Source organism: Condylura cristata, unplaced genomic scaffold (assembly GCF_000260355.1).
Source record: "Condylura cristata isolate star-nosed mole 26May11 unplaced genomic scaffold, ConCri1.0 scaffold00020, whole genome shotgun sequence".
Lineage (NCBI taxonomy): Eukaryota > Metazoa > Chordata > Mammalia > Eulipotyphla > Talpidae > Condylura > Condylura cristata.
In genome coordinates this window covers 26983359-26997385 of record NW_004567121.1, presented here as the reverse complement: position 1 = coordinate 26997385, position 14027 = coordinate 26983359, and the positions used below count along the sequence as shown (strand labels likewise).

General features: G+C 59.7%; 1 protein-coding gene across 1 annotated transcript; it reads left to right on the top strand.

The window, feature by feature from the left end:
• Positions 1-6028: 6028 nt before the first annotated feature.
• EMILIN1 (elastin microfibril interfacer 1) lies at positions 6029-13700 on the top strand. The gene is made up of 8 exons (XM_004686369.2): positions 6029-6618; positions 7568-7693; positions 8157-8371; positions 9334-11241; positions 11601-11717; positions 12388-12405; positions 12529-12666; positions 13067-13700. The coding sequence occupies exons 1-8, from the start codon at positions 6449-6451 to the stop codon at positions 13402-13404; spliced, it is 3030 nt and encodes a 1009-aa protein (XP_004686426.1). The 5' UTR covers positions 6029-6448; the 3' UTR covers positions 13405-13700.
• The last annotated feature ends 327 nt before the right edge of the window (positions 13701-14027 follow it).

Here is a 14027-nt window from a genome sequence, read left to right as displayed (position 1 = left end):
CCTCACGCCGGGCAGCTGGCGGCAGCTGGCGCGGCCTGCACGCTGTGCCTGTCTCCCGGGAGCCGAGGAGTGGCTGGACCAGGGTGCGCGGTGGGGCCACGTGGGAGGCGCGTCCGACCCCTAAACTCCGACCCTTCTTCCTGCCTCGGCCCCCCGCGCTGCTGCCCACCCTTCGCTTCCCGGCCCGGCCCAACCAGGTGCTTCCTTTGGGCCCTGCCCACTGGGTCCCCTCCCTGGCCGGGGCTGCAGGGAGGCGGGTGGGGAATGGTGCAGAATGGAGACAGGGCTGGGCCTGCGGGGTGCTCCTCTCCGACCCCAGCGCTTCTGCCCACACCCCACCAAGTACAGCCACCCTGGCTGGGATCGGACCGGAGCCTCGCTTACCCAGGCTCCTTCACTCCACCCCTGCCTCGGAGGTGGGCGTCGGAAGTAGGGCGGACCCTCCCGGAATCAAAACCCAAACGTTGGGCCTTCAGCCAAGTGGGAAATCACCCCCCGGATGTGAGGGAGGAGTAGGGAGGAAGGGCTGGGACGAGCAGGAGGGGTCCTGGGTTCTGGGTCCGGAGCAGAGCGTGTCGCCCGGGGTGGGGGTTGGGGGAGCTCCGCAGTGGGTAGGAGTGTGAGGGTCTCTGGTGAGCAGTGTGTCAGTCACTCACCGACTACAGCTCTGCCCGGACAAACCTACTCCCCGCCTCGGTCCCTGCCTTTCCTCTTCTTCACCATAAAAGGGAACGGCTTTGAGCCAGCCTGGGACGGGACCGGGTGGGGGCTGGGCTGCCTCTCTGGGGCTGGGCTGCAGCTCTGGAGCTGTCAGGGGTAATGGAAGCCAGTTGCTTTGTGGTAGAGGGGGCGAGGGCCAGGGGATGCTTCTGCTTCCCTGCGCCAAAGAAAACTAGAGGAGCTGCTAAGGGACTGGAACAGCTGGGTCTGGGGACCGCGGGCCCTGGGTGTGCAGTGATGTACCCATGCCCTAGCGCACAGTGGCCCCTGCCTGGGACCAGTGGCAAGCCTGTCCTCCGTGCCCCCGACTTCTAAGTGCAGTCTCTGCCTTTAGCAATCTGTCATCCCTTGACCTCCCTACTTCACCCCAGTGTTTCCCAGAAGTTTCCTATTTAGAATCACAAACGCGAGTGTAATAGTGAAACCCAGACATACACTCCTTCATGAGTCCCAGGTCTAGGCTTTAAAGGATTACACACATGCTTTGTGTCTCCTGGAAATGCGAAGTCAATCCAAACCCAACCAGACACTTAGGTCTGCTGTTAAAACCCAACGAGAGCTCCAGACGCAGACCCTGGGGAGCAGACATCCAGACTACAGATGTCTTAAGCAAAGGTCCTGGAAGTGCTTCCAATTTCTAAGTCTGTCCTGAAACCAGCTGGCCAGGTGCACAGTATCTTGGGTTGTCAGAGCTGAAGGGGATCTTCAAGATCATTTTGTAAAGAAGAAGACTGAAGCCCAGGTAGCCTCTGACTTGACCAAAGGTCTACAACTAGTGAGAGACCGTGTCACCTGGTTTTTCCTCCATTCTATGCACCATGTTAGGCTGTGGGCTCAGTAGGTTGTCCTAGTGCCAGAGACAAGCAGGAAAGGATTTGTTTTAGAACCACCCAGAAATGTCCTTTGTAAAACTTCCTGTGCCTAGGTCAGCAAGTGTTTATCAGCCTTGAAGGGGTCATTGGCCTAGTGTCTAGAGAGAACTGAAATTAAAAAAATGGTCTCCAGGACTACACTAGACTTAGCTAAGAGCTAACAAAGCTTGGGTGGGAAAGTATGTGGGAAAGGAGACTAGCAAAACCTCATCCTGGAGGGAGGTGGGGGGTGGGCACATGGCACCAAATTGGTGATTAGTGTGACATTTTCAAGAAGACATGAAGCCAGGGTTAGGCTCAGTAGTGAAAAACAAGACCTGGGAAATGGGAACCGAGTCCAGGAAGTCTAACTTCTAGATTACCAGTGAGAAGGGTTGGAAGGTGTTAAAATTCAATGGCATGAATTTAAAAGCTCCTACTGGCTTTATTTAAGGATTCATGAACGGGACAGCGTCCCATCTAGCACCAAGAAAGGAGCACAGAGGAGCTGTACTAAGTGAGAAACCTATAGGAATGAATGAAACTTAAAGGAATGGACACAGGTTAGACTAGCAAACAGTGGGTTGGTGATGGCAAGTCAGTTTCCTGTAGGGGAGGGCAGGTGGTCTACAGGTAGTTAACCTCGCTAGTGCTGACATTGTGGATCCTGCTTGACCAGATTCTGTTTTCTGAGGGTTGCCAAAACTATAATTAGGTCTCAGTTTGGTGACAGCAGGGCTTAGCAGAAGTGACACTTTGGGGGGCCTATGGTGTTGTTTTTAACAAAGGAAAAGGAAAATATATGCATTTGAGCAGGAGTGGACTTCCCCTCAGGAGTCCCCATAAGCTAGACTTCCCATCTGGGTTTACATAGTCCAAATTCTAACTCATATTATGGTCCTTTTGTTCTTCCCACTTTTTGTTCTGTTAGAAGGTGTTAGACATAAATGTTCCTTAGTTGCTGGTGCCATTGCTGTCCTGGTCCCAGGCACATGAACTCATGGCTTAGTCAGAGATGGTTGAATGAATGAGTTAGTTGCATAGTAGAGCCATGATTTCCCATTGGCACTAGACCCTTGGAAATCCCCCATCTTGGAAAGGTTACAAAACAGATCTTGTCCTCAAGCCCTGGGGACTTGGGATTTTTTGGCCACAGGAATTCTCTTGCCAATGCTTTGGAAATTTGTGGCTCCCTACCAATACCACCAGCAGCAGCACTTCCCCACTGGCCCCTAGCACGACCACAGCACCCCTGCAGTCTTGCTTAACCTCGGTCTCCAGCGTAGGCTGCCTGCCCGACGCCTCAGGCCGCCCAGTGAACCCAGAGCCACTGACTTATTTGAGATCTCACAAACATTCTTGTCAGTCGCTACGTCTGGTTCCTAATTACAGAAATAAATTAAATACAACCTACTACAACTACTGTTTTTTTTTTTTTTAAAGATGTATTTATGCATCTGGAACCAGAGTACAGGCCTGTGGTGCAGGGACGGTAAGAAACAAAGTGGGGGGCAGAACAGGCGGATCAACGAAAGTACACTGCTGAGGGGAGCAGCGGGTGAGGCAGGAGAGGTCTGCGGCGCCATGTGGTCACCTCCCCGGCTGGGGATCGAACTGGCTGCAGTTAGCATCGCGGTGCTGCGTTTCAACCAGCTGCACCACCAGGGAGGGCCCTGCTACAACTATCTCAAAGTCAACATTTTTGATTCAACACACTTGCAATATACAACCGATGTTTAAACATAAGGGTCAGGCAAAAGAGTAGGTGACAACTGGGAAGTGACAAGATGGCTGGGCTGACTTCAGGTTCCCAGAGGCAACTGCAGGGACTGAAGAAGGGGAGCAGCAGAGAAAGAAAACCCCTAGCAGCCGCTAGGAAGGGAAGTAGTTTGGCTTGCTGCCAGGGCCAGGGCCAGGACCTGGAATTAATAGAGGCCAGGGACAAAGCCGCAGCCTTCTACTAACAGCAGACAGAAGTCAGCCTCTCCTGTGGGTAGATGCGCATCAGTCTTCCTGTGTGCGCATCCTCAGACCTTTAAGGGCCAGCCACCAATTTCCATTTCTGTTAGTTCCAAAATTTACTTTCACTGCTCTATTTTTTTTAAAGATTTATTTATTTATGCATACAAGAACTGGGGTACAGGCAAGAGGTATGGGGGTTGAGAGGATTCACCAGAGGCAGAGAAGGGAACAGAACAGACAGACTCACTGAAATACCCTGCCGAGGGGAGCAGCAGGCAGACAGGAGAGGTCTGCTGTGCTCTGCGGGTCAGCGCCCTGGCCCAGGGATCGAACTCATGCTGCGGCGGCTGTGAAGAGCCTCAACCCCTTGGGCCAGCAGGGAGGCCCGCTGCCCTTTCTTTTTGCCAACATTTTCCCCAGGCATCGGCGTCTGGGCCACAGAGGCAGATCGGATGGAGGCAGACCCAGCTCACTCGGTCACCTTGACGATTTGCTAGTGCCCATTCTCATGGTTTCCAACTGTTACCCCGCAAGTGGTTCCCCGCGTCGGGGCCCCTCACCCACCTCCGGACATGTCTTCTCAGTGTCATGTGTTGCTCCACTTGATGTCAGGAGGGCCGAACCAAGGTCCTGTCCCCTCCAGACTGCTCCTCTGTGGTCTTCCCACCCTGGCAGGAACGCTGGCATCGTCTCCGGGAGCCGCCTCGTCTCGTCCATTCATTCGCAGCTTTCTCTTCCTTCCTACAGTCCCTGTCACCTCAGAGACCAAGGCTGCATCACAGGAGTGTGAAGGGACCCAGGACAATACAGACCCCAGCCCCGAGGGAGTCAGAGAACGCTGAGGCCAAATGGTCCCTAAGGGCGGCTCCTGGTTCCGCATCCTGTGCCTAAACAGCTGCCCTTGGCTCGCTGCAGTTTCTCTCTGCATTTGTGTGACCCCTACTCCACGTGCCCAGGCGTTTAGTCTTTTAAGCCTTTCTCTGATTTTTCCGGAGTCAACTTCTCTGACTTCCTGTCCCCCCTTTTGCTGAGCTGACATTTAGTGAACATTCTCACACACACCGGCCCTCTTTGAAGTGCTTCCATGTAGCTAACCCCTCCCAGGCCCAGGCAGGAGGCGCCATTCTCACCGCCTCTGACAGATGAGGGAGCGAGGATCGCTCCCCTCGCCTCCTCTCTGCTCTTCGCTCTGCCCCAACACCGTTCAGGTTGTCCCTTCCAATAATCCTCCTCTGATGCCCCCGAGAAGGACAGCCAGCTGTCTTGCCCAGAACACATCATCCATTTGCCCAGCCAACCTTGGCACTGTCTCTTCTGCCTCGTGTTAGTTCTGTCTGCTTTCTCAGCAGCCCTGGCCGCCCCTCACTGCAGTTTATCTGCACGCACGCGTCTGTGCACACACTGGTGCTCGCCTGCGCTCGGAACCCAGCACGCTCAGCATCTTGCTGTCTACTTCAGCTTCACTCTCCCAGGTACCCCCTCACCCCCACCCCAGGGAGCCCCTGGTCCAGAGCAGTGCTGAGGGCCACCTGGTGCAGGGGCAGCTGACACAGACATCCTGGGAGGTGTCCCGTGGGTGGAGGTTGAATGTGACTGAGTCTGTGGCCCACTAGACATAGGCTGTCAGATGTGCCTCTGGCTGGGGAGTGACTTCCTGCGGTCATACCCAGTAGGGCCCTTTGCCCCCACCCTTCCCTCCACTTAGGACCTGACCGTCACCAAGAAGGCCTGGGGCCCATGTTCATTTGGTCTTCTCCTGACAACGTCCTCCCTTTCACTTGCTCCCCCATTTCCAGATCCCATTCTTGCTCTTGTGTCTTCTCTGAATTCCTTGCCTGCCTGCCATGGTGGCATCCTTTCCCTCCTCCTCCCTGGCCTAGTAGCCCTCACTCCTTTCCTCTTTCCTGTTCCCCATCTAAATATTTAGATTCTAATCCCAGGCCTGTTCTTGACTTGCTGTGTTAGTTTGTACAAGTTACTTTCCCACTCTGGGCCTCAGTTTCACATCTATAAAAGGAGGTAGCCAGCCTAGATGGGGAGTGACAGCCTGTAGAGTTCTATAAATTCAGCCCCTCTTTTCTAGCCTTCCCCTCGGCCTCTCCCTTCTGGGCTCCTCTCTCAGGTCTCCTCTCTCAGGGGAGGCCGGTCCCAGCCCCAGGAGAGCTGTGGCTCCAGCTCCCGCTCCCGTTCCCTGTCTACATGACCAGCCCAGGCCTCCTCCCCGGCTCCGGCCCCGGCTGGGTCCGGCTCCATGTGGACCGTCTGAGAGGCTGGCCCCGAGCCCGGCGGCAACTCCACATTTCTGTTTTTTCCTTTTTTTCCCTCTCTTTCCCGGAGTTAACAAGAAGCAGATGTGGCGCACGATGGTTGGAGAGGTGGGGGGAGGAAGAGGGAGGCTGGACCGCCAGCCAGACAGGGGGGAAGGGAGGGGAGTGAGCAGGAGAGTGAGGCGGGAGGCCAGGGCCCGCCCCGCAGCCACTCCTGAGCCTCTGAGCCGCCACAGGGGCAAAGCCTGTCACCCCCAGGACCCGGTCACTGGGGAAAAACGATAGAGAGAGCAAAGGAAGGCCACCGGGGAGAGGGAGTGGAGCCCCCAGGACAGCATCTGAGAGGGGCACAGACCAGGCACAGGAGGCGAGGGGCACAGAGAACAAACTCCCCTCAGAAGTGGAGAAGAGGAGAGCGGAAGGAACCGAGGGAGGGACAGACGGAGCCTGAGGAGGAAAGAGGAGGGGAGACGGGTCAGGCCGGGCGGCCAAGGAGGAGGCTTGTGGCTGGGGGCTGCCGGCAGGAAGCTGGGGACAGGACCCACGGGCGGGCGCTGTCCCTTGGTGCAGTGGCACCCTGCTCCGGACAGAGGCACCAGCGGGCAGGCCAGGATGTGCCTCTGAGGGCCACCGCCGAGCGCAGCCACCATGGCCCCCAACGCATTGTGGAGCTGCTACCTCTGCTGCCTGCTGACCTCGGCCGTGGGGGCAGCCAGCTACCCTCCTCGCGGTTACAGCCTCTACACTGGCGGCAGTGGGCCCCTCAGCCCCGGGGGACCCCAGGCCCAGAGTGCTTCCCGGCCTGCCAGCCGCCATAGGTAAGAGTTTCGGGGTCCCAGCCAGGGCTGGAGGTGGGTGCGAGGGTGGGTCAGAAGGTGGGTGTCCTGGCCCCAGCCGGGCTACTGTCCCCTGAGGTGTCTTCCCTGCTGGGAAAAGGACGCCATCTCTCAGGTGACTCTCCACACGCCCACCTTCCGTGGGGCTTCCCCCAGGGGCTCCAAGAACAGATAGGCTCCCCTCTCTAGCCCCCCGAGAGGGCTCAGCTCCTGTATCCTCCCCGTGGGGACATGCAGTTTGGGTGTCCAGGGAAACTTAGGGGCGTGAGCTGGGCTTTCCCGCCAGCTGCCCACCAGCCTGGGGTGCTTGGGCAGAGTTTGTATCCCTGTCTAGGGCTTTCTCACCCCCTCCGGTGATCCATGATTCTGACACCGCTCTTGCCCCGCTCACCGCATCTGTCCAGACTGGAGGCCAGCATGAATGAGGCCGAGGGAGTGTAGAAGGCGAGCCCCAGGGGCAGCAGGCTCATCAATGGCTTATTCTTAGCTTGGAGCTGGACCCCAGCCTGCCCGGCCTCTCCCCTGGGGGGAGGGTGGAAGCCAGCACCCAGGGCATCACCTCAGGGGCTCAGTGGCCAGCTCACAGGGGCCTCACCACACTGGGCACGGGAACCAAAAGGGAAATAAAGAAATCCATGAATTCAGCCGTTGCCCGGGCCCCCTCCCCCAGCCATGAGGATCCATTTCTCGTAGCTGTGGCTTCCCATTCTGCGCCTCCTCTCCAGTCTTGAAAAGTCTTTATCTACTTCTGCCGCACAGGAAAGCGTGGGGCAGCTGCCCTGCCAAAACCCTGGTTCTCACTGGTCCCTGGGCACACCCCCCACCCCCACCCCCACATCTCTTGACCCTCCCTCAGCCCTCTGGTAGCCCCTGGGCCCTTCTCTGGGGCGTGTGTCTCTGGCCCTTGGGCCCAGTGGGGTTGTGCCTGCAGGAACTGGTGTGCCTACGTGGTGACACGGACAGTGAGCTGCGTCCTTGAGGATGGAGTGGAGACCTTCGTGAAGCCTGACTACCAGCCCTGTGGCTGGGGCCAGCCCCAGTGTCCCCGCAGCATCATGTGAGCCCCCTCCCTGGGCGCAGGGGACTCGGTGGGGGCTGGGCCTGGGCAGGAGGATTTGGGCCAAGTGAGGGGGTCTGTACAAAGCAGGCAGAGAGGGGCCAGCCCAGGGGCTTCAGGGAGCGGCGCCGGAGGGGATGCTGAGGCAGCAGTGTGGCTGGTGAGATGCTGAAGCTCACCCAGACCGCCCTAACAGCTCCCAAATGCTTTGTCTGGGCTGGGTCATGCTCACGGAGAAGAGTTCAGGGTTCCAGCACAGGGCGAGGGGAGGAAGAACGGGGATTTGGCCATCGGCCAACAGGCTGACAGCTGTCAGCTGAGCAAGGCCACATGCTGGACAGTAAGGGGGATCCAGCCTGAGGGACAGGCCTCACCCACCAGCAGCTGCCCATCTCTGAAGCCCAGGACCCATGGGGGTCCTTGACAGAACAGGGAGGAGCCAAGCCCCCTCTGTCTCCCCCAGGTACCGCAGCTTCGTCCGCCCACGCTACCGGGTGGCCTACAAGACCGTGACGGACATGGAGTGGAGGTGCTGTCAGGGGTACAGGGGCGATGACTGTGCCGAGGGCTCTGCCCCGGCGCTGGGTCCGGCACCAACCACATCCCGGCCCCGGCCCGCCCGCCCCAACCTCTCCGGCTCCAGTGCGGGCAGCCACCTGAGTGGACTCGGGGGAGAAGGTGAGAAGGGGGGCTGCTGAGAGCGAAGTGGGAGACAGTGTGGGGCCAGGCCGCCGAGGGGAACACCCCATGCTCTAGAGAACCCTGAAGTTCCCTGTGAATGCTTGAGAGAGAGAGAGAGAAGCCGGCAGACTGAGAAAGAAAAAGAGCGAAAGAGAATGCTCACACACGCCCACATGTGGCCAAGATGGGTCCTAGCTGGGAACAGCTGCCCGAGGGAGGGGAATTCCTTTGAGAAGCTTGGTCCCAGGGGCTAGCGGGTGGAAACTACAAATCCTAGCATGCACTGCAGCCAACTGCAGGTCCCAGCCCCTCGCGGCCTCTGGAGACTGCGGGTCCCAGAATGCAGCAGTCCGTGCAGCGCTGGGAGTCCTGGGCGCTGCGGGTGCTACGGAGGCCGGTGTTCGCCTGCCAGGGAGGTGGTCATGCTGTAATTATGGAAACAGGAACTTCTGGCCGACTCTCCTCTGTCCAGCCAGAGGCCCGCAGGCTTGTAGGGCATGTTGCCCAGGAAAAGCTGCTGTCGTGGGGTCCACAGCCTCCCTCACACTCCCATTTTGCTTGTCCTGACAGCCCGAGGAGGGAGGGCACTTAGTGCCATTAAATGTATTGTTAAAAGTTAAAATGTGTTGTGCACAGGACATAGGCTGGGTGGTCAGATGGATGATCTGGGTTTGAAACCTAGCGCTGCCACTTGGCAAACGTGTCATCTATGATCCGTTACTTGATCTTTCCGGTTCTCTCCCGGTCTGCAAAATGGGAAGAGCTAATGGAACTGTGAGGGCCATGCCTCAGTCTGGCCCAGTGAGTGGAGTTTTCTTGAATCTTCTCTTGCCACAAATCGCCCAACAAAGGAGTAGTGGGTTCAGCCTAGGACCTCTGACTTAGTGCGGGAAGAGCGGGACCCAGGAGGTGAGCTCCAAGCTCGAGGTCCAGCCCCTTTGCCCCCCTCTCTCTGCCAGGCCCTGGGGAGTCTGAGAAGGTGCAGCAGCTGGAGGAGCAGGTGCAGAGCCTGACAAAGGAGCTGCAGGGCCTTCGGGGTGTCCTGCAGGGACTGAGTGGGCGCCTGGCAGACGACGTCCAGAAGGCTGTGGAGACGGCCTTTAACGGAAGGCAGCAGCCCGCAGATGCAGCTGCCCGACCTGGTGTGCATGAAACCCTCAACGAGATCCAGCAGCAGCTGCAGAAACTGGACAACCGTGTCTCCACCCACGACCAGGAGCTGGGCCATCTCAACAACCACCACAATGGCGGTGGCGGCCACAGCCGGGCCCAGAGCCTGGCCCCCGCCCCTCCGGGCCCCAGCGGGGAGCTGCTGCGGGAGCTGGAGCGGCGGCTGCAGGAGTCCTGCTCCGGGTGCCTGGCAGGGCTGGATGGTTTCCGCCGGCAGCAGCAGGAGGACAGGGAACGGCTGCGAGCCCTGGAGAAGCTTCTGGGCTCTCTGGAGGAGCGGCAGCGGCAGGCCCTGGGCCGCAGGCCCTCTCAGGAATGCTGCCCTCCCGAGCTGGGCCGGAGACTGGCCGAGCTGGAGCGGAGGCTGGATGTGGTGGCCGGCTCAGTGACAGTGCTGAGTGGGCGGCGGGGTGCCGACCTGGAAGGAGCAACCGGGCAGGGGGGCCACCCCCCCGGCTACACCAGTTTAGCCTCCCGCCTCTCTCGTCTCGAGGACCAGTTCAACTCCACCCTGGGGCCTTCAGAAGAACAGGGGGCGAGCTGGCCTGGGCGTCCTGGGGGGCTGGGCCATTGGCCGCCGGCCCGGGGCCGACTAGAGAAGCTGGAGGGACTTTTGGCCAATGTGAGCGGGCAGCTGGGCGGGCGGCTAGATGTGCTGGAAGAGCAGGTGGCAGGGGCAGTGCAGGCGTGTGGCCAGCTCTGCTCCGGGGCGCGGGGGGCTCAGGACTCCCAGGTCAGCGAGATCCTCAGTGCCTTGGAGCGCAGGGTGCAGGACAGTGAGGGGCAGCTGCAGCTGGTGGGCTCGGGCTTGCACAAGGTGGGCGCCATGGGGGAGGCCCAGCAGGCCGAGCTGGAGGGACTGCAAGGGGTCGTGGGCCAGCTGCAGGCTCGTGCAGATGCCCTGGAAGACACCGCGGCAGAGCTGACGCTGCGGCTGAATCTCACAGCTGCACGGCTGGGCCAGCTGGAGGGTCTGCTGCAGGCCCGTGGGGATGAGGGCTGCGGGGCCTGCGGGGGTGTCCAGGAGGAGCTGGGCCGCCTCCGGGATGGCGTGGAGCGTTGCTCCTGCCCCCTGCTGCCCCCTCGGGGTCCTGGGGCAGGTTCAGGAGTTGGGGGCCCAAGCCGAGGGCCTCTGGATGGCTTCAGTGTGTTTGGGGGCAGCTCGGGCTCAGCCCTGCAGGCCCTGCAAGGAGAGCTCTCTGAAGTTATCCTCACCTTCAGCTCCCTCAATGACTCCCTGCATGAGCTCCAGACCACTGTGGAAGGCCAGGGCGCTGATCTGGCCGACCTGGGAGCCACCAAGGACCGCATCATCTCTGAGATCAACAGGCTGCAGCAGGAGGCCACAGAGCACGCCACGGAGAGTGAGGAGCGCTTCCGGGGCCTGGAGGAGGGACAGGCACAGGCCGGCCAGTGCCCCAGCCTGGAGGGGCGATTGGGTCGTCTGGAGGGGGTCTGTGAACGGCTGGACACTGTGGCTGGGGGACTGCAGGGCCTGCGTGAAGGCCTTTCCAGACACGTGGCTGGACTCTGGGCTGGGCTGCGGGAAACCAACAGCACCACCCACACGCAGGCAGCCCTGCTGGAGAAGCTGCTAGGGGGGCAGGCGGGCCTGGGCAGGCGGCTTGGCGCCCTGAATAGCTCCCTGCAGCTCCTAGAGGACCGGCTGCACCAGCTGAGCCTGAAGGACCTCACAGGTGAGGGGCACAAAGCAGGGAGGTGGGGGGAACTTCTTTCAAGCCGTATTCTTTCTCCTAACCCTCAGCAACCAGCCTTCCTCTCATCTTTCTCCTTGTTCTGCCCAGCGCGAATCACCAAGCCTCCACTGTCCCAGGGGGTGATCTGTCTATGAGAGGCAGCTTCCTGCCCTCCTCGGCGGCTCTGATAGGTCTGGGGTACGTGGAGGAAGGGGCTGCTTTGCCAGCCAGGTAACCAGCCAGCCAGGCTGTGCAGGGCCGTGCCCAACCACGAACCCCACATGTCTCACCCATCTCCCTTCCTGGTCTTCTGGAAACCCTGGCTGTGTCTCTCCTTCAGTACAGTTCTGTCACTGCAGGGCCTGCAGGTGCAGTTGGGCCCCCTGGGCCTCCTGGACTACAGGGACCCCCAGGCCCTGCTGGACCACCGGGACCTCCAGGCAAGGATGGACAAAAGGGGCCCATTGGGCCTCCAGGTACGTGGGGTGAGAGGCTTGCTGGAACCAGGGTCTGACATTCTACTCAGCACTTGATAGAGAAGCAGGGAGAAGGGTGTGAAATTGGGTGTCCTAGATCATGACTAGGAAAGTGATTAGGGTCTCTATAGTCACTGTGTTGCCTACCTGGGTATGTTGGCCTCAATGTATTGAAGACTAACGCTGAGCCTACAGGAGTTATACAGAGGTAGAGACTGGGCATTGGGGATTATGGCACAGCAGCTGTCCAGAATGGGTCTACCTAATTCCTCCCTTTTTTCAATTTATTTATTCATACATACAAGAACTGGGGTACAGGCAAGAGGCGCGGGAGGGGGATGAGAGGATTCAACAGACAGAAGCAGATTGACTGAAATACACTGTGGATGGGGAGCAGCAGGCGGGTCAGGAGAGGCCTGCTGCACCCTGTGGGTCACCTCCCTGGTTGGGGATCGAACCCGCACTACAGTGGCTGTGGACAGCTTCACAGTGCTGCACTTCAACCCCTTGCATCTCCAGGGAGGGCCCATTTTCTCCTTTTCTTGACACCCCCATTCGTGCATGGAAGTGTGCACAGCACTGGGCACAGTGGGGAGACTCGGCAGGTGTTTGCCGAGTGACTTAGTGACAGCTGCTCTACTTCTTACTGTCTCCTTTCTTCTCCCCCCAGGTCCCCAAGGTGAGCAAGGTGAGTTCCTCTCATTGGATGCAGGAGGGAGGGATTGGAGAATGGAAGGTACCTTGGGGTACAGACCCTGGACGGGGGAGACCTTTGAGGGTCCAATCTAATCCCCACCCCACCCCCATCCAGGAGCGGAGGGGGCACCAGCAGCCTCCGTGCCCCGAGTGGCCTTTTCAGCTGCCCTCAGTTTGCCCCGGTCTGAACCAGGCACAGTGCCCTTCGACAGAGTCCTGCTCAACGACGGAGGCTACTATGACCCAGTGACGGGTAAGCCTGGGGCTCGGACTGGGGGCAAGGGTGAAGGCTGAGGGGCTCTAGAGACTGTGCAGTGACATGTTCTCGTTGTTGCCTGTAAGGCAGGTGAGTCTTTGCGTTCTCTGGTTCAGGGAGACACATATTCTCCATTTATTCATTCCCAGGATTGCTTGGCTGATGGGGTGGAGACGGATTGTGCTACAGCAGCTTTTTATTTGGGGGCTACCTTTGTCCTGGCACTGTCTGAAGTGTCTGGGGTGCAGAGCAAATTCCCTGCCCTTCTGGAGCTTAAGCTCCAGGAGAAGAGAGAGGAAAAGAGCTAGTGAGTCCCTCCCTAGACCAGGAGTTCAGGATGGGTTCCCCGAGGTCCTCCTGGCTCCAGCCCCTCTCTGACTGTCGTCCTGGTCACCAGGCTTGTTCACAGCGCCACTGGCTGGGCGCTACTTGCTGAGCGCGGTGCTGACTGGACATCGGCATGAGAAAGTGGAGGCGGTGCTGTCTCGCTCCAACCTGGGTGTGGCCCGCATAGACTCGGGGGGCTATGAGCCCGAGGGGCTGGAGAATAAGCCGGTTGCCGAGAGCCAGCCCAGCCCCGGTGCCCTGGGGGTCTTCAGCCTCATCCTGCCGCTAGAGGCCGGGGACACGGTCTGCATCGACCTGGTCATGGGACAGCTGGCGCACTCGGAGGAGCCGCTCACCATCTTCAGCGGAGCCCTGCTCTACGGGGACCTGGAGCTTGAACAGGCGTAGGCAGGGGGCGGGCCGGACTGGCCCAAGTGTCTGCGCCGGTGGAACAGTCAGCTGGAGTGGTCGCCGCGCGGCGCCCCAGGTCCTGGCGAGCCTCGGCGGCAGCCTTCTCCCCACTGCTGGAGCACGCCGGGACAGGGACTCCGGGGGCCCTCGTCCAGACTTTTGGTCGGATCGCCATCCCCTGCAGGGCCTGGACTGCGGAGGAGCGGATCCTTGCACCTCTGCACCCCTCTGGGCCGACTCCCTGGGCTCCAGAGGTCTCCGGTCCCCACCGCCATACTAAACTATTCAGGAATAAAGACACTTAGTTTTTTCTAAAAAAGACACCACGTCGGCTCCAGTATGTGTTCTAGGGTACCCAGGAGTAAACAAGGGATGGGCTAGGGAGAGAACCTCACGCTGCTCTGGGAGGCGCTGCAGGAAGTTGCTCTGGGCGCGCAGACTGCAAAGGGCGCCCGCGGCCGGCGAGCCTCAGCCGAGCCCCCCCGGGTCACGCCTGTTCCGCCGGTGTCCGCCTGGGGGCGCTGGGAACTCAGCTCGCCCTGGCTCACGTGACCGGCGCGCTGCGCTTTATGGGCGGGGCTATCCCGTTGCGGGGGCGGGGCCTCGACCGGGATTGGCGG

Coding starts and splice junctions, on each gene's coding strand:
- EMILIN1 (XM_004686369.2), top strand. CDS start 6,449: ATGGCCCCCAACGCATTGTGGAGCTGCTACCTCTGCTGCCTGCTGACC. Junction 6,619..7,567: donor CGGCCTGCCAGCCGCCATAG/GTAAGAGTTTCG, acceptor TTGTGCCTGCAG/GAACTGGTGTGCCTACGTGG. Junction 11,242..11,600: donor GAGCCTGAAGGACCTCACAG/GTGAGGGGCACA, acceptor CTGTCACTGCAG/GGCCTGCAGGTGCAGTTGGG.